The 23,186-nt window shown below is 39.7% G+C and overlaps 1 protein-coding gene across 1 annotated transcript in view; it reads left to right on the forward strand.

Annotated features, from left to right (window-relative positions):
- The window catches only part of LOC128991292 (probable multidrug resistance-associated protein lethal(2)03659), a 57,840-nt gene that overhangs the window by 25,556 nt on the left and 9,098 nt on the right, over positions 1-23,186 (forward strand). The window contains exons 3-16 of the mRNA XM_054414062.1: positions 2,632-2,742; positions 2,965-3,099; positions 4,428-4,638; positions 5,481-5,703; positions 6,103-6,259; positions 7,782-7,920; positions 8,300-8,410; positions 17,007-17,282; positions 18,080-18,234; positions 18,884-19,015; positions 19,287-19,384; positions 19,746-19,831; positions 20,263-20,403; positions 22,797-23,011. Of these exons, the coding sequence (XP_054270037.1) occupies positions 2,632-2,742; positions 2,965-3,099; positions 4,428-4,638; positions 5,481-5,703; positions 6,103-6,259; positions 7,782-7,920; positions 8,300-8,410; positions 17,007-17,282; positions 18,080-18,234; positions 18,884-19,015; positions 19,287-19,384; positions 19,746-19,831; positions 20,263-20,403; positions 22,797-23,011 (2,190 nt within the window). The remainder of the gene's footprint in view (positions 1-2,631; positions 2,743-2,964; positions 3,100-4,427; positions 4,639-5,480; positions 5,704-6,102; positions 6,260-7,781; positions 7,921-8,299; positions 8,411-17,006; positions 17,283-18,079; positions 18,235-18,883; positions 19,016-19,286; positions 19,385-19,745; positions 19,832-20,262; positions 20,404-22,796; positions 23,012-23,186) is intronic.

Genomic DNA, 23,186 nt, shown 5'->3' on the forward strand with positions numbered 1-23,186 from the left:
ATACCGTTGGTGTATCTACCCTTGCTGTTGATGTCTGTGTTCGCCCCTGTTTACGATTTTGTCGGCGCTTGCAGCAGGGAAATAAATTTGTTCATATATTACATAAAACTGCTTTTTAGGTAAGCACATATTGTGTGTATTATTAGTCCTAATACATGGGAGGGTGTTACTTTTTTACCCTAAAATGTGTATATATTTTATTCATGATCTGTAGGAATTATTGGAATATTTTAGAATAACGGTACCATTTTATCCAGTTTGTTCGCTTACGCAATTTTGAACTAGGCACCTGTTGATGATGGTGTATGTATATTCTTTCAACGATAATAATTTAAGTGCTTTATTATTTAAACATTTTTTTATCTCGAAGATATATATATTTTTAAATTAGGAGATTTTGGGCAACGCCCCTCCCGCGCCTCACGTTGTAAGCAACGTGAGATTCTAGACGCATCTTCAGTCAATAGTGGCTCGAATTAGAAATTTTAGAATTACGTAAACTGATAAAAAACTTCTAAGGCGACATACCAGCTTACATTCGTGGTGAAACTATGTGTTAGTTCATTTTTTATTACCTAGCCTACATAAAACTCTTTATGGTTTTCCCATATAATTTATCGTTTGCAGTTCCTCTTTTTATAGTCCTCCAGAATCCCTCTTTTATGTTATCTCTTTTATAGTCTTTCTTCAATAGAATCTCTTTTTTGGTACAACGACATAAGCATTGTTAAAGACATCGTTTGGAAATGGCATTCTTAAGAGGCAGAAGTGTTAACATCACTACATATTTAAACTGCCCTTTTTTGTTCTGGTAAATTAAAAATGTTCCCGAACTTCTTGGAACATTAAAGTTTTATTTTTGCTAATTTACCAATAAATTTCATAAAAATATTCTCGTAAATTGTGAGATGCATTTTCTTTCAATTTAAAGAAACTTAATTTCAATGCGTTCTTAGGTTTTCTGCTACAGAAAAATAATAAAGGGGTTTTTATTGAATTGTTAACAGCTTTGCCGAGTTTAATCAAAATATATCCCTAAACAAGCAATCTATAACAGTTTCCATAAAAATCACTTCTCAAAAATTTTAAATTTGCAGTTTTTGGAATTTTGTCCATAACCTTTTTTAAGGAGCTAACAACGCACGTAACAATGCTTTAATTTACTAAATTATTTCTTTAGGCTCTAAAAACAGTTTAGAAAGAAATTTCAAAATTTGATGTTCACGGGGTAGAAAATGGGACAATCAATTTTTCCCCACATAAACCAATTCCCTTAGTCCAATCATGCTGGTTCGCTAACTCATATTAAGTAAGTGTGGGTTTTATCGTTCTAAAATGAATTATTTTAATCTATTTATTAAATTTAAGAATTTAAATGGGTGGTGTTTTTGACCTCTTGGGACATCAAAACGAACAATTAAATCGGTTCTGGGTCTAGGTCTTACCATGAGACCAACGGCAATAGCTTAACCCCTTTCGCTAAAAAGGAATCTCTATGATCAAGCTGGCTGATGTTAACAGCTGTGAATATTCCCTTATCATTCATGGATGTCGCAAAGTTGTCAAACAGATATTGAACTCATTCGTGTTATCTAAAGACTGATTATACATGGTGTGGTCTTAAAATAACACTTATCTCCTTAGTCATGGTAGCTGATATCAGTGAGCTGTTATCACCAACATTTTACCCCAAATATCTTTTGATCTTGCTCATGCCTGGTTTACCTATGTATTCAATGCTATGTTTTATGTATGGGAACCCCAAAGCGATTTGAAGTAAGATTTCACAAGTTAATTTTTACTCGTGATTAGGTTCTAGAACTGAGGTAAACACAATAGGTTTAATATTCATGATGCTTGTCATGATGTATATCAGTGCAAAATAAAAATATTAACTGACAGAATTGTGGTATCTTTATGGGTGGTGACTTTGTCCCTCTAACCGTGATGGTAAACATAGAGAGAAACCCAACACCATGACGTTTTTCTGGGTGTGTATGTCACTAAAATGATGGCAAACAGTAACTCAAAACCATGACATGAAGGTCAAGGGCAAGTTTACCTGTCATAGAGGTTAAGGTATGTTTGATGGGTTGAGTCACGGTTTCCATGTTAGATTATTCTATTATTTTACATTTTATGTAACAAACTGGATCAAGACATAATATTAAATGGTGTGCTAACAACTCAGGCCCATCCCCACAGGTATAAGAAATTTGCTTAGGTCTTATCTAACATATGAAAGTAAATAGACCTTTTATAACCTTACTACATTTGGTATATAAACAAAATATGGTTGAATGATTACAAAAGTGTTGTTTTCAGCCATAAATGTTAAACTTAACTCTTTGTTTGTTGGTCTTATCTCCTTCTTCAAGTGACCCATTTCACCTGAACCCTCAGTAATTGGTTCCATCATTAGTTTAAAAATTTTATTTTTAATAAAAATTCCAAGTTTTGCGTTTGGTTTATTTAGACATTGTTCAAAAGTCAACTAAACACAGCTGCGGCTCTGTTAAGTATACTATTAGTCAAAGTTGCGCTGTTGAGGATAACAAATTGTAAGGCTGGTATTATTTAGTACCAGTTCTCATTTCAGTTCAACAGTTCAACGTTTGCGTCTGGTTTCAGATGGACGCTGGGTCTGTTCCGAGAAGGTAACAGAAGAGACCTGGAAGTTGAAGATCTCTACGTTCCCCTCAAGGAACACACTTCCAACGTACTGGGAGACAGAATAGAGAAGTAAGTAGTCACCTCGCTCAAGATAGGCTTACACAACCATAGTTGACCATCTGTAGCCAACCATAGTTGACCATCTGTAGCCAATTATTTTATAAACAATAACACACTTCAATGAGCCACTCGCCAATGAGGTTATGCCTAAGAGAACCCATTAAATTATTCTGTGCGCAGACTGGTTTTAACTGATGTATAAAATAAACGAATATTACATTTGATTTGCAGGAAATGGAGGGAAGAGTGCAAGAGAGCCGCTATAAAGAAGAGAGAGCCCAGTTTGTTGAGAGTTCTGCTCAGAATATTCGGACCCAAACTGATGGCTTATGGACTTGTCTTGGCTATAGTCGAGAATGTCTTCAGGTAAAATGCCCTTACGAGATATTTTGTGTGCTTAAGGCAATTGACATTTTTATTTATGTTTCTAAAAAAACGAACCAAAGGTTTTCTACCCTCTGAAAATTCTTTGTTTAAACCTCAATACTTGCATTGCGCAATTAGTTTTTTCTTTATGTTAGTGGATTTTTATAGTATATTGACATTGAATTTGAATAGGTTATTTACCCTAAATTTCACCATAAAATTACAAATTGTCCTTAAAACTTTGTTGTCATACGACTAAGATTAGCTTTTTCATTACTCAGGATCATTCATTGAAAGCCCATTGTTCCAATACAGTAGGTTCATGTTTCGAACCATCAAAAAGCTACTAACCTTTCCAAGGATTGGACCGGAGATCTTTTGATTATTAGGAGAGCACTAAACCACTCAACTACCCATCTGTTTATTACACATTTTTAAAAATTCAATTCACTTCAACGTGTTAAGCACTCGTGTTCCCATTAAATTTAGGCTACTAAACTTTACACTGTGAATATGGGTCAGTAATGGATATTTAAAGTAACAATACAATGCAGGCCAAGGTCGTGTCATTAGAACTAAAGTAATCAGCTGAGAGGTGATAACACAGTGAATAATGCAGCATTATTCTTGTAAAAATGATAACAAAGGCCAAGGTCACTCGTTACACATTGTTATGTTTTTATTCAATTATTCAACTTTTTTATGTTAACTCTGCCATTTAGTGGTCACCTTTGACCAGTCAAGATTTGCTGGTTTTCACCTAATTAACTAATAGACAAGAGATCAAACAAGTCTCTTATGCTTTGTTTAGATTATCCTTCAGAGAAAAAGTATTAAAGATTTGTTTGTGTAGATGATAATTTTTGTGCTAAAAATATCAAACAATGAGCTGTAGACTAATAGCAGTGTCTTGTCAACAACAAATACCTTTTGGTAATTATATGGAGAAGTACTACACTTGTATAGTAAACGAATAAGATGGATATACTTGTTTAGTATGGTTTTAGGAGGTAATAAATAGTCCAGAAAAAGTCCTAGGTGATGCCGTAAAATATATCTTTTGCAACGTACAATTACAGGGCTTTGGGTTCATATAAGTATTCCCCTGGAAGAATCAAGATAGAGTCTGGCGTGAGGTTAGAATTTTTTAATGTTGCAAACTCGCAAGCTGAACATTGTTTGTATTTGATGAATAAAATCATAGTTGTAAATTTATTAACTGTAGAAGGGTAAACCCCCAGAAGAGAGTTTGAAGTATTTGACAATTATTATTTAGAATCAGGAACTTTTCATCTGGAAGTTGACCTAATTGTTTCCTTCTATTGCAGGGTATCCCAGCCATTATTCCTTGGCAAGCTAATAGAGTACTTCACCCGTGACGGAGGTGGCACTGTGAGCAAGGATGAAGCGTACTTCTACGCTGGAGGAGTGGTCATGTGTTCAGCACTCAGCGTGTTCATCATGCATCCGTACATGCTCGGCATCATGCACATAGGCATGAAGATAAGAGTGGCCTGTTGCTCGCTCATATACAGGAAGGTAAAGTTTAAATAGTTTGTTTTATGCTTATAATTCTTTAGTTTCGGAAATATTGTTGTATGAGTGAGGTTTTTTCAAATCATTTTGTCTAAAAGAAAAATATTACACTTTGATTTAATATAAACTTTTATTTAGTATTTTATGTGATACTTTTGATTGAATATACTCTACTGTGAAGTAAATGTTCAGTTTTCATGTTAAAGTTGTTGCCAGTAAATTCAATAATTTAGTATCAAGATACGGATGAAACAACAGGTGTTGCTTTAGCTTATGGTTTTTATATCTTATACCAAATTTTTAACCATACCATAACTGAAAGAGCAAATTATTGCACACTGTAACATCTTTTATGTTCCCATCAGCTATCTATGAGAGGATAATTCATTACGTTGAATGTTACAATTTGGTACGGATGACAAGTAATTTAAAACTATTTAGATAATTCATCAATGTTTGTATCCTCTTTGTGTGAAAAACTACCTACTGCTGAAACGTTGATAGACGAAACGTCTACATATATAAATTGATAGTCAATATAAACTAAGAAATTAAAACTTATATCCTTTAATTGTTTTTAGTGCATAAAAAATCATTTATCCAGGATGCTAAAATTTTGTAGAGAAAACTTAGATAATATTTTTGGCATTTTCTTACATATTTTGGAGGGAACTTGAATGTTGACCTTTTGTTGAACAGCATCATCAATTGATAGGCCTATCCCAATGATAAATGTCATCTAGGTTCTCAGAATCGTCGTGGTCAAAATCAATTAGTAACCCTCGGATTTGAAGGCAAGCCCTATAACCAATCATCTACTCAATCACTTATGATTATGTTTCCAGGCCCTGAGACTCAGCAAGACAGCCCTAGGACAGACCACAGTAGGTCAAGTGGTCAACCTGTTGTCCAACGACGTCTCCAGGTTTGACATATGCACCATCTTCGTACACTTCCTGTGGGTCGGTCCGCTAGAGACAATCGTCGTGCTGTACTTCCTATGGAACTTTGTAGGACCTGCGTCAGTCTTCGGTGTATGTGTGCTGCTTGCTCTAATACCTCTGCAAGGTAATGTTACTTTACTTGTAGTATTGTGTAGTTGAATGAACTCACTGAGAGCTAGAGTCTAAATCTGTATTTCTCCCCCTAGTTTTTGTTACAGAGATATTTGATGTGTCGTAAAAGATAGTACTTCTCATAAAATTGTAGTTGTTGTTAAAAAGATTTATCAATTTAATTTCATGTCGTGTGTGGTGAGTCGAGTGGGCACATTTTGAAACTTTGGCCAAGCTGTCCTTGTGATCATAGGGATCCTAAATAAATGTTCTCCTAATAAAAGTTCATACTTAGATATTCCATTCTACACTCATTTTACATTCTTATCCAGTTTATAATAGGCAGGAGACGTTACTGTTTCAAAAATGAGGTTAATGATGATGGTTCTTTTAACCTACTTATATTCCACAGCTTGGCTCGGCAAGATGACGTCAGGGCTGAGGATGAGAACTGCTCTGCGGACTGACGAGAGAGTGAGACTGATGAACGAGATCATCTCAGGAATACAAGTCATCAAGATGTACACGTGGGAGAAACCCTTCGCCTACCTTGTCTCACAGGCTAGAAAGTGAGTTGATCAGTTATAGTGTATGTACAGGGTTAATTAATATTTGTTGCTGTTGGAAAACATTAATGTTGGGAGGAATATTAATATATGAAGCTATACACTTTAATAACTCACTGTAAGGACTGAACACTACAACTAGAAAGGTGTTAGGCTACTGTTACAATCGTACAGGCCTATGATCTTTATTCTCAGATTACTGAGTTTGTCAAAGTGTCAAGTGTTAGGTTATCAAGTACTGTGTTTGAAGATAATTGCAGCAGTGTAGATCATCAATATAGTTTCAAAATTACACAACTATTTTGCTTGTGAAGTGTGTATAGGCATAGACAAAAAGAATCAAATATAGACTGTCAGCCGTGCTGCGGTTACCATAGGTTCTGGCGTACACCGCTGGGAGCGCCATGCAGTGTGTACCCGTAACTACATGGCACTCCAAGCAGTGTGCGCCAGAACCTATAGTAACCACAGCACGGCTGACGGTCTGTATTTAATTATTTTTGTCTATAGTAAAGAAGGTTCTATCTATAGCAATTTATCATTGGTCTAAATTAATTTACACAGTAAACATTTTGGATTTGTTCAATAGTAAAACATATTTAACATTTGATTTCTTTTTCATATAGATCAACCATTAGCCATCTAGTTTTTTACTACTAAAAATTATTATATATTGATAAAATAAAATGATTAACTTACCTTATCCAACCCCAGTTGTTGGTACGACGACTAGTTCTGTTCCTTAGAACTTCATCAGGTCATTTTGTGTGCAACGAAATCGTCAATGTAATAATATATTGTGGTATGTCAATAGATAAAAAAAAAAAAAAACTCACAAAATCACAATCACAATAATTAAAACTTGCCATATTGATAAAATGGAATAAAATTGCTTAAACTGATAAAAACTGTACATACTGGTCAGCACTGTCTATCACTGCCACTGACTAAATAAAACTGACTGAATCATGATGTTTCTTCTTCTCCCCAGTGCCACCTGTATTTCAGTTTTTTTGTTCTTCTTATTTTATACTTCTTTTATTTGTTACTTGTCAATATATGTATTAAAATAATATTTAACTGAAAACATGACTGTTCATTACAAATGTTATACATGTGTCGAGTTTTTTAGATCTGTAGATGGTGAATTCGTCTTTAACATCAAGCTTAAAACTCTTTGTTAATACTTCAACTATATTCATGTTCTTATTATGTATAGTTCTTATAGTGTAGTTGTGCAATTCTGATATTGAATGTTTGGCATAACTGGATTGCTGTATTCTTTTGTATTATGGAACCAATCATTTGAGGTTTGTACCCATTTACAATACAAAATGACCCGATGATGTTCTAAGGAAAGAAAGTAGTCTTCGTACCCAACAACAATGAATTATAAATGTTTTATAATCACAGGTTTGCATTTGAATTTTTCTATGATTTTTAGCTATAGTTGTTTTAGTTTTTAGTTACTAGCTCTTGTCTTGTTGTTTCTTTCAAATGTTGACCAATTGTTGAATGTTATCAGGCGAGAAATCAAAGAGATTAGAGGAGCCTCCTACATCAGAGGACTTCTGCTGTCTTTCATCATCTTCCACTCCAGAGTCGCCATCTTTGTCAGTATTTTCGTTTACATTCTAATGGGCAACGCCATCAACGCTGAAAAGGCAAGTGTACTTTATCTGTGCAGCTACACTTAATGATGACAATGATAGTTATTGGTCTTTTGTCTCTTTTAATTTCTTTTACCTTAATTTGAGTTTACAATAAATTATTAAGCGGAATATCATCCAGGGATCCAGGTTATATTTGATGATAGATTTGGATGTGCCTCTTTGTAATATTTTTAAATATGGTATTTAAATGATTATTCTTTTTAACTCTTATTCAATGTCTTTAAATTGTTATGGGGTTTTTAAAATCACTTGCTTAGTTTTCTTAGAGTTTAACAAAATATATTGTTGGATTCATTTTAGTTGATTGCAAAAACCATAACCATCATGTGTAAGTAGTTTGCAAACTAATGCTTATATTCTCTAATTGCAGGTTTTTGTCGTCACTTCATACTTCAATGTATTGAGACAGACCATGACTGTGTTCTTCCCTCAAGGTATCGGACAAGTAGCAGAAGTACTCATCTCTATCAAACGACTCCAGGTACTTCAAACTCTGCTTTCACCAGTGTAGATTCTCTAAAATGTTTTCAGAAATGACAAAAGATACTAGAACAATTTAAAAATTGAACCATGCCCTCGCGCCTGCACCCAGACTAACGAAATGGAAGCGTGATCCATGCGCAGGCCCGAGGAGCGGCTCACAAAACTTTACTTAACAAAATAAGAACCATGGATGGAGGCTCAAGAACAACACGCCATTTGAGAGAAACGAGCTGTAATTAACCATTTAAAAGAATAACACAACAATAATTAACAATAATACATGAATTAAATACTCTCAATAAAACTTTAAAAAATTTTGATACCACTCTGACCTACTCACTTACAAACATTAATTTAAAAAAATTCAAAATAGGCTAATTTCAGTCAAAGTAAATTTAATCAGTTTTAACCTTTAAATTAACAAATTACAACAATGAAATATCTAATGACTCTTTTAATAAATTCATTTCATGGTAACTATAGAAAATTTAGGGGCCCCAAAATTGAAATTTAATAGAATATGTAAAAAAAATTAATAAAATTTAAAATATCAACAAATAGGCTAATGAATTTAAAATTTAAAAGGAATAACAATGAATAGGCTTTAAATCTTGATATAAACATCTAAAAATTAATCAACAATAAATGACACTAAATAACAACAGTAGTAACTTGCGGTAACTAGGCGGTAACTGTCTAGGGCATCTCAGTCACTAGGTGGAGGGGCGATGAAACTGGGCAGAGAGGGGGCATCCCAAAGTCCAAAAGATTGGCCCCAAGTAGGAAAAGCTTCTCTGCTACCAGTAGAAGGTCCATCTCCTAGGCGAGCAGCACGGGAGGGGAAAACGAGCAGAACGGAGAGGCAGGCCATAATCCCAGAGACAGCAAGGCGAAACAAACTTCCTCTCCACCAAAATAGCTCGGGTCTGCTTCATGTCCTCCTCACAGGCCCCAAAAGGCGCGCGTGGCGCACTTGAACTACTCCATAACCTCGCAGACTAAGCACAAATTAAAAAACTTAATTGATTTTGCATAAAACATGTGCCAAAAGGGCGATGTAAAACGATGGAAAAATGTCAGCGAGGTTAACTAGTTGATTGTCACGCAACCTCTGAAGTGCTTGGCGGTGGGAGTAATAAGAACAAAACCCACAGCCTTGTTCGGGGTCGTGGAGTGAGAAACACTGAACTAGCCTACTATAAAAAAAACACTTGAACCATTGATCATGAGTCGTGACATTCGCCCGGTGGAAATAGTCACGGCTCAACCTCCCTCCCCAAAAGAGGACACTCCTCTCCAAAAGGGACAAACAAACAAGCCTCTCCCCCACTTCCTGAAAAGAAATTGACCTGAAAGACAACTCAGGTGTCTGTGGTGGGGAACGCCAAGGGACTTCCAAACTGAGGGGAAAACTCACCCCCAGGGTTTGCTCTGGCCAGAGCTGGAAAATTTTGTGAGGGAAATTCCTTCGCAGAACACAGGGGACAGGAGAAGTGATCAGGTTCTCTGGCCCAGTGCACTTCCCACCCAGACACAAGAGGAAAGAAAATTGCCTACGGAAGAGTTCCGCGGAAGGGCTTGAGATGAGAAATGTGCGCCCTCCGGAACACTTTTCCAGTCCGCGGATCTCCAAGCTCCGCCGTGACAGGCGTCAAAAACCTCAGGATGCGGTGGGGACCTGACCACCGATGACACAACTTTGCAGCTCTCTTGTCCACAGCCGAACTGGCTGGATGAGCTTTACAAAACACCAAATCCCCCACCTGGAAAGGGTTGTCTACTCTACCACGATTGTGCTTCCTCCGGACCAATTCCCTAGCTCTGATCAAGTTTCTCCTGGCCGCTTGCCAAGTTGCCTTGACATCAGCCGCACCAGGAGGTGGCAGAAGGTCGCCAATTCCCCACACATTCGCTAACGGGTTGTTAGGCGGATAGCCTAGAAACAGCTCGAAAGGGATCGCCTTGTGACTCTCATGGTGAGCAGTATTGAAAGCAAACTGAAGCCAAGGGAGTTCCTGATCCCAGGTGGTCTGCTTGTCAGCATGGAAAGCTATGAGAGCGGAGCGAAGATTGCGATTGAACCTTTCAGCATGAGAAGGCTGTGGATAGTAAGGGGAAGTAGTCACATGGCGGATTCCGTGCCCAAAGCACATTCTTTTGAACAGATGGGAAACAAACTGTGTTCCGTTGTCGGAAACAATGGTGGCGGGTATTCCAAAATGTTGGAAGAGGTGTGTTCGAAGTACCTGCACGGTGAGCTGTGCAGTGGCATTCCTTAAGGGAAAAAGCCAACAAAACTTGGAGAAGGCATCCACACAAACAAGTAGGAACTTATTTCCTGACTTGCTACGCGGGAGAGGCCCTACATAGTCAATGAAAACCTTCTCCAAAGGTCTTTCCGCCACCTCAGATGACAACAAACCAAACTTAGAGTTTTGAGCGGGCTTGCTCAGTGAGCACGTTTGACAAGAACGCACCCTAGCAGCAAGATCCCGATCCATACCCTTCCAGATGAACATTTCCCTAACCTTCGCAATGGTCTTGTGGATACCTAGATGCCCACCCACAGGAGAAGAATGAAAATACTCAAAGACCATAGGGATTAGAAGACTAGGCAGCACAACTTTAGGTTTACCTCGCTGCCGAGCGCGACAGCAAAGGGCACCCTGGGACAGAAAATATGGGGGGTGGGCTCCCCCATTTTGAAGCTCACCAATGATCTTTGCCAGCTCAGGATCCTTCAGCTGATGGGGAATGAAATCAGAAAAGGCGAGAGGAAACTCCAAGAGCACGGCACAACCCGGTTGCTCTTGGTCAGAAGGAGGATCGTCGGGTGAATGGTACATCCTAGATAGTGTGTCCGCAATCACATTCTGAGTGCCTCGAACGTGTTGCACTTGGAACTTAAGGGACGATATTTGGACAACCCAACGACCAATTTTCCCAAGCTGGCGTGGATGTGCAAGAAGCCACGAGAGTGCCTGGTTGTCGGTTTCCAATAAAAACTCCTTGTGCTCCAAAAAGCGTCTGAATTTATTGACTCCAAACACGACAGCCAAACACTCGAGTTCATACACAGAAGAGCTTTTCTTTTCGCAGGGACTCAAAGTGCGTGAGGCGTACGCAATTGGCTGCCTAACACCATCCACCTCTTGTGACAACACAGCCGCAATTGCGACGGAGGAAGCATCTGTTTGCAAGACAAAGTTTTGATTGAAATCCGGCATCGCCAAAACAGGGGGCTGCATGATAGCCTCCTTGAGAAGATCAAAAGACGTCTGCTGCGCTTCACCCCAGACAAACTTGGCGCCCTTCTTCCGAAGCTCATTGAGAGGAGCCGCCAATTCAGCAACATTGGGTATGAAGCGTCGGTAAAAACCTACCATGCCGATGAACCTAGCAATACCCTTGACATCTCTGGGAGGAGGAAACTCCCTGATAGCCTGGGTTCTAGCGGGGTCGATGCAGACGCCTCTATGAGAGATAAGATGACCAAGGAACGAAATTTCCGGCTTTGCAAAACTAACCTTGTCAGGATTCACGGTAAGGCCAGCCCTATTCAATCTACTCATGACTTCTTCAAGATGAATCAGGTGATCTTCGAAGCTCTCACTGTACACCAAGAGATCGTCGAGGTAATTGAACACAAACTTGAACTTGACATCATGAAAGATGGAATCAAGGAGTCTGGTGAGAGTCTGGGCCCCCACAGCAAGACCCATCGGAACTCTTGTGAACTGATACAAATTCCACGGAACGCAGAAAGCAGTGAGAGGTCGAGACTCAGGTTTCAAAGGAATCTGATGATAGGCCTGATTCAGATCAAAAACAGAAAAATACTTGGCCTTACCGAACCAGTCAAAAGCAGAATGCAAATCGGGGAGAGGCACAGAGTCGATTTCAATTTGCGCATTCAATTTGCGATAGTCCAAAACCATTCGGGACTTGCCATTGGGTTTTGGGACGAGAAAAGCTGGACTAGCGTAGCTCGAACGGGAAGGTTCAATGACACCATTTTCCAGAAGTTCGTCAATGATTTTTCTGAGAGTTTCCATTTTGGGTGGAGCTAATTTGTATGGGTGAGAGCGAACGGGACGGGTATCTGTTAGACGAATCTCGTACTCTAACAGGTTAGTGACTCCAAGCTTTGGCGTCAGCACATCTGGGAAACGAGAACACAAGGTTCTGATGGCTTCAGCCTCGCAAGTAGTCAGATGCCCTAACGGATCAATTGTTGGCTTGCTGGGTATCTCAGGCTCGACTACCGCAGCACCACCACCAATTTCATCAGCAAAAGATATTAATACCCGTCTCGCAAATCGGAAAAAACACTGACCTCTGCCTAAATCCAAAATTAGGCCAGTGTGCTTGATAAAATCCGCTCCCAAAATGACAGGGAAACAAAGGTCCTTAGCCACCCAAAAACTCCAAACCCAAGAAAAATGTTCAATTTTGAACTTGAAACGGGCTTCATAGATGATGGGAAGGGGTGAATTTGACGCAGTCCAGCAGATAGGGGTTTTTCGCTCAACTTGCTTGATAAGCCCAGACGATTCAAGTTTTTCAAAAAGGGACAAGGAAATGAGGCAACGGGCTGACCCAGAATCCACTAGGGCCTTCTGCACCGTGGAACCTATGAAGATGTTGAGACGTGGGCAAGTTGAGCGCGCCGCTTTCACGCCCATGGTAGCAAGGCCCGCAATCCCCCGCAGCAGAGGCTCGGTCACAGGCACAACACTCCCAGAAGGGGAGGCAACAGAAACATTAACTGACTTTAACTTAAACTTTGACTTACTTGAAAAAACTTTCGAATTATTGCCCTTTACATTATCACCAACAACCTCACAGGAAGGATTGGGCAATTTTTCCTCCTGTGAGCAAACTAGTTTTTTGGACCACGTCCAAAATTTCCACCTTGACGGCAATGCCGCCGAATGTGACCTGGTTGCCCACAACCAAAACAAACAACAGGTTGCCTCTGCCACTGCGGCGGTTCAGGACTCAACACTCCCACGGGTGCTACGACAGCATGATGACCAGCTAGGGGAAGATGCCCCGCCACTTGGTCTCTCTGAAAATCAGCGTCCTGGACAGATCTCGAAAGGATGGAAAGTCTGTCCAGATCCGCAAAAGATGAAGGCCGTGGTGCAAAAACCAGACGGGAGCGTTCCTCAGGCTTCAACCCCTGAAGCACAATGTCAATGAGCTCAAGCTCACTGATCCCCAAACGCAAGACCCTTTCCACCGTGCGAATGTCCCCCACGTACTGGCTGAGAGACTCGGCTGGCTGCTGAGGACGAAAAACTCTCTCAACTTTCAGCTTCTCCATGACCCGACGGGGCATGAAAAGCTCCAAAACTTCTTTATGGAAAACATCAAAGGTGACGCCTCTGCGCAAACAATCAAGCAATCTGTCCCCCAACGGTTTCAGACAGTATGGAGCAATGAGTTCCATCAAAGTTGCGTCTGACATGCCAGGGTATTCACGCATGCGCAAAACACTCTCCAGAAAAAAACAAAGACCATTCACATCTAACCCGTCCACCGGCCGGAAACCACTCAGGACAGAGGCAAGGGGATGGGGAAGTTTGCCAAAGGAGTTAGAGATGGAAGGGGAACTATGAACTTGAGAAGGAAAGGGAGATGGGGACTGGACATTCAGCGTAGCCGCAGCCAAGGTGGACGTGTGAGAGGGGGACGGTGTGACATTTGCATTTGACATTTGAACATTTGCAGGCAACGGGAGCAGTGTACTTGGCGTAGGCGGAGCCTGGGGGGTACCCACTGGAGCCACAACTTCAACAACAGACTTTGGCACTTCGTTTGAAATTTCCAAAGAACGGTTGTCTTCAAAAATTTCAACTTTCTCTTTGACAGACTTTCCTGCCTTAATACTCTCCAAAATTCCTTCCAGCTCAAGAATTCTGGCTTCCACCCAGCTCTTGTCCTCATCTTGGATTTCAGGTTGCCCCAAAACCAAGAGTAGACGCTTACGCCAGTGCGTCAGCTGTGTGATAGCAGAACCCTTAGCTGAGCCCGTAGGCAAACTACTCCAACTATCAATTTCCCCACTTAGCTCTTCCATCCTCTCTTTACATGCCTCCAGTTCCTCATCCAAACTGAGCGACTCAACCCAAGCTTGAGGCATGCTAGCAATTTGTCTGAACTGTGTACGCAAAGTGCGTACATCAGTTCCAGGAGTCTCCCCCCGGGACCGCACCTCGTACACCAGCTCCGGCTTCCTCAAATATTCCGGCACAATTGACGCCATACCGAGTCTCAACCAGCACTTGACTCAAAATAACAGCCAACAAAATTTTTTCACAAAACAAACACAGAAATTTAATTCCTAAGGCTTCTGGACGTTGATGCCTACGCACCTGATGGGGCCCAAAAGAAGAACCTGCCCATTCATACCGCAAGTACCGCAAGAAAAAACAACAACAAATGACCCACGAACGTACACACACACAAACATACACCGATACATACACTAGACAACACCTAACACTTGTGTGATGGGGTGTACACACAAACTTTTTTTTTTTTTTTTTTTTTTTGACACATGACCAAGCTTTTGACACTCTTGCTCCCGAAGGATGCAAGTCATTACCACCGATTCCACCCGGTGCCTCGGCCAAAGGGCGAGCTCCTAATAAAATGTGTTTACGCCCCACCACAACAACAACAAGACCTTTTTCCAAAACTGCCAGGCCAGAACATTTCCAAGAAACCAATCCATCCACGGCTCTTCAAAACAAAACAAAAAACAGAACTCGGACAGTGATCGCATCTCTAAGTATCCGAGTCGTGAAACCAAGTTTCACGACAAGGCACCCAGGACGCAACCCACTAACCACGCTCTGCTACCAGATGAACCATGCCCTCGCGCCTGCACCCAGACTAACGAAATGGAAGCGTGATCCATGCGCAGGCCCGAGGAGCGGCTCACAAAACTTTACTTAACAAAATAAGAACCATGGATGGAGGCTCAAGAACAACACGCCATTTGAGAGAAACGAGCTGTAATTAACCATTTAAAAGAATAACACAACAATAATTAACAATAATACATGAATTAAATACTCTCAATAAAACTTTAAAAAATTTTGATACCACTCTGACCTACTCACTTACAAACATTAATTTAAAAAAATTCAAAATAGGTTAATTTCAGTCAAAGTAAATTTAATCAGTTTTAACCTTTAAATTAACAAATTACAACAATGAAATATCTAATGACTCTTTTAATAAATTCATTTCATGGTAACTATAGAAAATTTAGGGGCCCCAAAATTGAAATTTAATAGAATATGTAAAAAAAATTAATAAAATTTAAAATATCAACAAATAGGCTAATGAATTTAAAATTTAAAAGGAATAACAATGAATAGGCTTTAAATCTTGATATAAACATCTAAAAATTAATCAACAATAAATGACACTAAATAACAACAGTAGTAACTTGCGGTAACTAGGCGGTAACTGTCTAGGGCATCTCAGTCACTAGGTGGAGGGGCGATGAAACTGGGCAGAGAGGGGGCATCCCAAAGTCCAAAAGATTGGCCCCAAGTAGGAAAAGCTTCTCTGCTACCAGTAGAAGGTCCATCTCCTAGGCGAGCAGCACGGGAGGGGAAAACGAGCAGAACGGAGAGGCAGGCCATAATCCCAGAGACAGCAAGGCGAAACAAACTTCCTCTCCACCAAAATAGCTCGGGTCTGCTTCATGTCCTCCTCACAGGCCCCAAAAGGCGCGCGTGGCGCACTTGAACTACTCCATAACCTCGCAGACTAAGCACAAATTAAAAAACTTAATTGATTTTGCATAAAACATGTGCCAAAAGGGCGATGTAAAACGATGGAAAAATGTCAGCGAGGTTAACTAGTTGATTGTCACGCAACCTCTGAAGTGCTTGGCGGTGGGAGTAATAAGAACAAAACCCACAGCCTTGTTCGGGGTCGTGGAGTGAGAAACACTGAACTAGCCTACTATAAAAAAAACACTTGAACCATTGATCATGAGTTGTGACATTCGCCCGGTGGAAATAGTCACGGCTCAAAATTGAATGAGGGAAAAATTGCTCAAAAGGTCCATATTTCCTTTAGTGTTTGGAAGATTAAACATTCACACTGGTAGTGAAATGATCAATAGATTTTTATAGAAGCTGGCTCTTGGATAATGAAGTAGACATCTCATCTATATGGAACAGATGAAGCCATCAAAAAATGTAAAACATAGTTTGATGAGCTATTCACAATGCGTGGTAACATCTAAAAGTAAATTTTCCCCATTTATTTTTGTTATTGTGTTAGTTGATATGACATAAATATACTATAGTTTACATTAAGTTATCCAATCAGTTTGTCTTGGTTAAACAGTTGGAGTATTCAACTGGAATTCTTAATTTACATCAACAATGGTGAGATGTCAATGGCTCAATTAAAGTTCATTGATTTTATTTTTAAGTCCAAAATAGGTTACAACTTTCAGATGCGAATGAATGTTGTCTTATACAAATATCTTAGTAATTTATAAATCTGATTAAACTACTTTTTATTGAAACCAGATTTTAATTAAATATACTTTTCAACAGACATTCCTCAACTACGACGAGACCACTCTACAGCAAGCTCCAGAGATTATGAAGGCCAACGGGACAAAGTCAGAGAAGGACGAGGAAGTGGAGCCAATATTCCGAGCGCCCAGAGAGGACGCAAGGACAAAGGTGGCGGCAGACGAGGGCATCACTGTGACCAACGCGACGGCACGATGGACTCCTGAGGTTGCAGACGACAGTTTGAGCCACATCAATCTGCGAGTTGTTCCTGGGAAGCTCACGGCCATCATCGGGCCTGTGGGCAGCGGCAAGGTATTGCTAACTGGTGTTGGTGTTGGTACAACTGAACCTGTCACTTTCATTTTCTTTAAATGTTGCAAAGTGTATATTTGAAAAAATACATATTTAGGAGTAATTACTGCTAAATTGAGTTTATACGACCAGTAATTTTCAAATTAACTAACAAAAATTCCTTTGACTGTAATAAATAATAAGAACTCCTTTCCCTGTCATAAGAGCCATGAATTTATGATGCTTTTTGGTAACATGATGCAATTTAAAATAACAATGAAATACAGGCGACAGTGAACATGTTTCTAAATGCTCCCTGCAAAATGGTATAGGTAATTCCACTTACAAAATGAAATGTTGCAATATTGTAGGTTATAGACACACAAAATAAAAGCTTAAATATTTGTGCTAAACCAAATCGATAGTAGACCTAGTGTGGTGTCTCACTCGGTCTGTTGAATGTATTGAAACCTAAGCAGTCAGTGGTGGGTTGCAGACATCACTGCTGCATGCGTTGTTGGGAGAACTGCCTCTCAAGACAGGGAGCGTGTCTATACCAGAGAATGTGTCCTAGACATGTTGATTGTAGATCTAGTGTGGTGTCTCACTTGGTCTGTTGAATGTATTGAAACCTAAGCAGTCAGTGGTGGGTTGCAGACGTCACTGCTGCATGCGTTTTTGGGAGAACTGCCTCTCAAGACAGGGAGCGTGTCTATACCAGAGAATGTGTCCTAGACATGTTGATTGTAGATCTAGTGTGGTGTCTCACTTGGTCTGTTGAATGTATTGAAACCTAAGCAGTCAGTGGTGGGTTGCAGACGTCACTGCTGCATGCGTTGTTGGGAGAACTGCCTCTCAAGACAGGGAGTGTGTCTATACCAGAGAACGTGTCCTACGCCAGTCAAGAACCGTGGCTGTTTGCTGGTAGCGTCCGTCAGAATATATTGTTTGGCTCACCCTACGACAGAGAAAGGTAGGTATTGTGTGTAAAGCTAGATTTATTAACTTTTTGTTATTCGTGGCTGTTGAAATGTAGATTTTTTAAATGGGGTTAATTTAGGGGATAATGAAAGTACATTAAAATGCTTGAGGATTGTATGTCTGAGGATTGTATGTCTAGCGAGACAATGAATGTCTACCGTCGTAGTTCATACAATCACAACCTAATTAAATCACTTCCTCTACACCCCCTTGCTTCCTGATGCTCTCAAAATCAGTATTTGGAGTTTCTTTATTAGCCATCATCATGACTAGATTTTAAGATTGGTTATTTTCCCAAACGTTTACAACTTTTTCATTCGAAAATATATATTTTATTATCACAAACTAGTAAAATTTTATCATAAAATCTAATAAACAAAATTTAGAGTAATTTATTTTTATTAAATTTGAGTCTCTATCATTCACAGCTATTCTGAACCTCTCAGGGCTGTGTATTTACTTGTGTTATTTCTGCTTTGGCTACTTTATGTATTCGAAAAAGAATTGAAAGACAATTGAGGTGTGTTGGCCTTGTAGATTAGTGTGGCCTTACTTCTGGTGTAATCTTACTAATGTTATTTTATATATTTCTCAATCTGTGGACCATTATTTGTGAATGAAATTTTGTTGTCTTGTCACAGGTATCGCCAGGTGGTGCGAGTGTGTGCTCTGAAGGCTGATTTTGAACAGTTCCCGTACGGAGACAAGACCATTGTAGGAGAGAGAGGGGTGTCACTGAGCGGAGGACAACGAGCTCGCATCAACTTGGCCAGGTCAGTATCTTCTTGTACTCAACTCCATATTCATTAAGCAGTACGGTTAAAACGACAGACCCAGTGATTCTAGCTGTCCTTAAAACATCAGAACCTTTTTTACTTTTTAGATCTTCCTAGCGAAGAGTTTCTTTATTGCTTCATGAAATTAATTATATTGTAGTCCTACCCTTCTTAAACAACCAGGCTCTAAGACCTATTGATAATATTATCTTCTGATCTTTCAAGTTACTGCAAACCATTTGAAAGTAACCCTGTGTATGATTTGCAGGGCAGTGTACAAGGATGCAGATGTGTATCTACTAGATGACCCTCTGTCAGCTGTGGACACTCATGTAGGGAAACATCTGTTTGAAGATTGTGTCACAGGTGAAAAAAAAACAATTTTAATCATAGTGTAAATTTGAACATTTTAATATAATTAATATACAATTTAGTCTGTGTTCTATGTGAACGACATTTTTCTACTTTACAGTAAGTATGTAACTTTGCTTGAGTGCTTAAAGTTTTTTTTTACTTAAATTACCACCTTAGACCTACCTGCTTGTGGGGTGGTCTAAAGAAATAGAAATACTGAAACAGTGTTACATGGGCAAGTCAGGAGTCACAAAATTATTATTCTTGGCTTTTAACCTCAAGACAACACCACTTAGTTACTGTGTTTGATGAACTGTTTGAAGTATGTAATGTGTTGTTGAATGGGATAGAAATGCTTTTATATTTTTTACAGGCTACTTGAGGAAGAAGACAGTAATTTTGATTACGCATCAAATCCAGTACCTGGGCTTGGTCGATCACGTAGTTGTGATGAATAATGTAAGTATATAGTATGAAGTTTACCTAAGGTAGGGAAATGTTGCCTTGTTATGTACTGTATATCAAATCTCTATTTGAAATTAAATAAATCACTAGCTATCCATTTGTAAGGATCATAATTGTGTCATATCGTTATCAATGATGGTTCTTGTTGCATACAAAGTCAATGACATTGTTGACAACTAACTGTAATGTTTTACATTTTGCTGATTTATAAATTATATGAAGGAATCAAAATTTACTGTCCTAGCTGCTATTTACCTACCCTAGCTATATTGGTTAAGACTTGCTGGATTCAATATGAAAATGCATAAGTTAGGACCGTTGGCTACTGTGTGTTTCAATTACCAATGTTTCCCTAGAATGATAAGTAAAAGCAAATGTAGGCTATGTAACAAATGGTTAAATATGGTTTGATTGTTGCATTGCAGGGCAGCATAGACAGTGAGGGAACCTACCAGGAGCTGCAAGGAAGGAATTTGGAGTTCTTGAGATTAAGCAATTCAGAAGAAGAGGCTAATGAAGAGGGCAATCAAAACAGAAACCTGTACAAACGACATGCTTCCATCCAGGTAACATTTGTTTTCATCAAATTTCTACAAAAGTAATGTGTTCAGATAGATTTAGCATATTATTAATCAAAATTATTAGTTGTATGGATTGTTTAGTGGTTAGGGCGTAGGACGTCTGTCCTGGTTTAAATTCTGCTAACTGCCAGCGGCTTTTAGCTGTTTTAAATGCTCTTAAATTCTTCCATATGTACAATATACTCATTGCCTATAAATTTAATTGTTTTACTCATTTACACATTTGCTCTTAGCTATTTGTACAAGTTATTTCTATCCAACAATCGTTGCAAACTATTGGTTGCTGAAGTTAAACCTGTAGATTCTCTCTCTATGTCAATTCATCTATGAAATATTTACACATCACATGTTTCTATTAGTGAATATACTATAGTTATATATAATATAGTTGACTTAATTTAAAAACGCAATAAATATAACACTCCTTTCAGTTTAACGACCAGGAATTTTGCCACCTGATGTCCAGAATTTGTTGGGACACCTAAGCTTTTAACTTAAGTTGTTTGTTTATGAAGATTATTTATGGGCTTCACTCACCCTTATTTTTGTCTATGCTGTCATGTCTTGAGTTGTAATTATTTGACACCATCTTAACTATTAAGTCTGATTATCTAGTATTTATTACTAGTTACAATTTAAACCCTCACCGTAGACTGTAGTGCTTGTACTTCCAGCCAGGATGAGAATGGTGATGAATCAGATCCAACCCCTAGAGAAGCCTCCAGTTCCCTTCCTTCCCCTCCAACCCTTGTTCTCCAGCCTCTCCCCACCACATCCTCCTATCACATCCCCTTGGCTTCTGAAGGGTTGACCTCGTACATTGATTTACTCAATGCTCGTGTAAGTACTACAACTGGAAATACATCTAGTAAATTGTTCTTTGGAGTTGAACATCATGAGAATTATGTGAGAAAATACCCAGCCAAAGCTGGGAAATCACACAGAGATCTATCCAGATCTCTATGTGATTTCCTAGATGTTTGATTTTTTACTATTTTCCAAAAGTAAAACAAGAAACAAAAAAAAATTAAGTAAGTTACTCAGTGATCGGAGTGTAGCCTCTTCCATGGAGGATGGCAAGATACAGGATGAACCTCCTGAGATAGCAGAGATGAGGTCCTAGGGTACAGTCAGTGGCAGAGTATACAAGACCTACATGAAGTCAGGAGGCAACTGTTGTATGCTCATATTGTTGTGATGATGTTACAGTCAGTGAGGAGTGTAGCCTCTTCCATGGAGGATGGCAAGATACAGGATGAGCCTCCTGAGATAGCAGAGATGAGGTCCAAGGGTACAGTCAGTGGCAGAGTATACAAGACCTACATGAAGTCAGGAGGCAACTGTTGTATGCTCATACTGTTGTGATGTTGTTACAGTCAGTGAGGAGTGTAGCCTCTTCCATGGAGGATGGCAAGATACAGGATGAGCCTCCTGAGATAGCAGAGATGAGGTCTAAGGGTACAGTCAGTGGCAGAGTGTACAAGACCTACATGAAGTCAGGAGGCAACTGTTGTATGCTCATGTTGTTGTGGTGATGTTACAGTCAGTAAGGAGTGTAGCCTCTTCCATGGAGGATGGCAAGATACAGGATGAGCCTCCTGAGATAGCAGAGATGAGGTCTAAGGGTACAGTCAGTGGCAGAGTATACAAGACCTACATGAAGTCAGGAGGCAACTGTTGTATGCTCATGTTGTTGTGGTGATGTTACAGTCAGTAAGGAGTGTAGCCTCTTCCATGGAGGATGGCAAGATACAGGATGAGCCTCCTGAGATAGCAGAGATGAGGTCCAAGGGTACAGTCAGTGGCAGAGTATACAAGACCTACATGAAGTTAGGAGGCAACTGTTGTATGCTCATGTTGTTGTGGTGATGTTACAGTCAGTAAGGAGTGTAGCCTCTTCCATGGAGGATGGCAAGATACAGGATGAGCCTCCTGAGATAGCAGAGATGAGGTCCAAGGGTACAGTCAGTGGCAGAGTATACAAGACCTACATGAAGTCAGGAGGCAACTGTTGTATGCTCATGTTGTTGTGGTGATGTTACAGTCAGTAAGGAGTGTAGCCTCTTCCATGGAGGATGGCAAGATACAGGATGAGCCTCCTGAGATAGCAGAGATGAGGTCTAAGGGTACAGTCAGTGGCAGAGTATACAAGACCTACATGAAGTCAGGAGGCAACTGTTGTGTGCTCATGTTGTTGTGGTGATGTTACAGTCAGTAAGGAGTGTAGCCTCTTCCATGGAGGATGGCAAGATACAGGATGAGCCTCCTGAGATAGCAGAGATGAGGTCTAAGGGTACAGTCAGTGGCAGAGTATACAAGACCTACATGAAGTCAGGAGGCAACTGTTGTGTGCTCATGTTGTTGTGGTGATGTTACAGTCAGTAAGGAGTGTAGCCTCTTCCATGGAGGATGGCAAGATACAGGATGAGCCCCCTGAGATAGCAGAGATGAGGTCCAAGGGTACAGTCAGTGGCAGAGTATACAAGACCTACATGAAGTCAGGAGGCAACTGTTGTATGCTCATGTTCTTTCTGGCAACTGCTGTATTGACTCAACTGTTAGCCAGTGGTGGGGACTACTGGATCACATATTGGTAAGTTGAATAGTTTAATGTAACTATGTAAGAATTGTGTAGGTAGTTAACAGATCTTCCTCTATCTTTTGGATTTTAGGCTTGGCAGGCCTTGTTATCTCAGTCAACATTTGATCATGACTTCCAACTACATGTTTTCAGATAGTAAAAAGACAAGGGCTTAGGACCTTCTCCC

This window comes from Macrosteles quadrilineatus, unplaced genomic scaffold, assembly GCF_028750875.1.
Source record: "Macrosteles quadrilineatus isolate MER2022 unplaced genomic scaffold, UCM_ALF_1.0 Scaffold_4__1_contigs__length_99947679, whole genome shotgun sequence".
NCBI classification, from domain to species: domain Eukaryota; kingdom Metazoa; phylum Arthropoda; class Insecta; order Hemiptera; family Cicadellidae; genus Macrosteles; species Macrosteles quadrilineatus.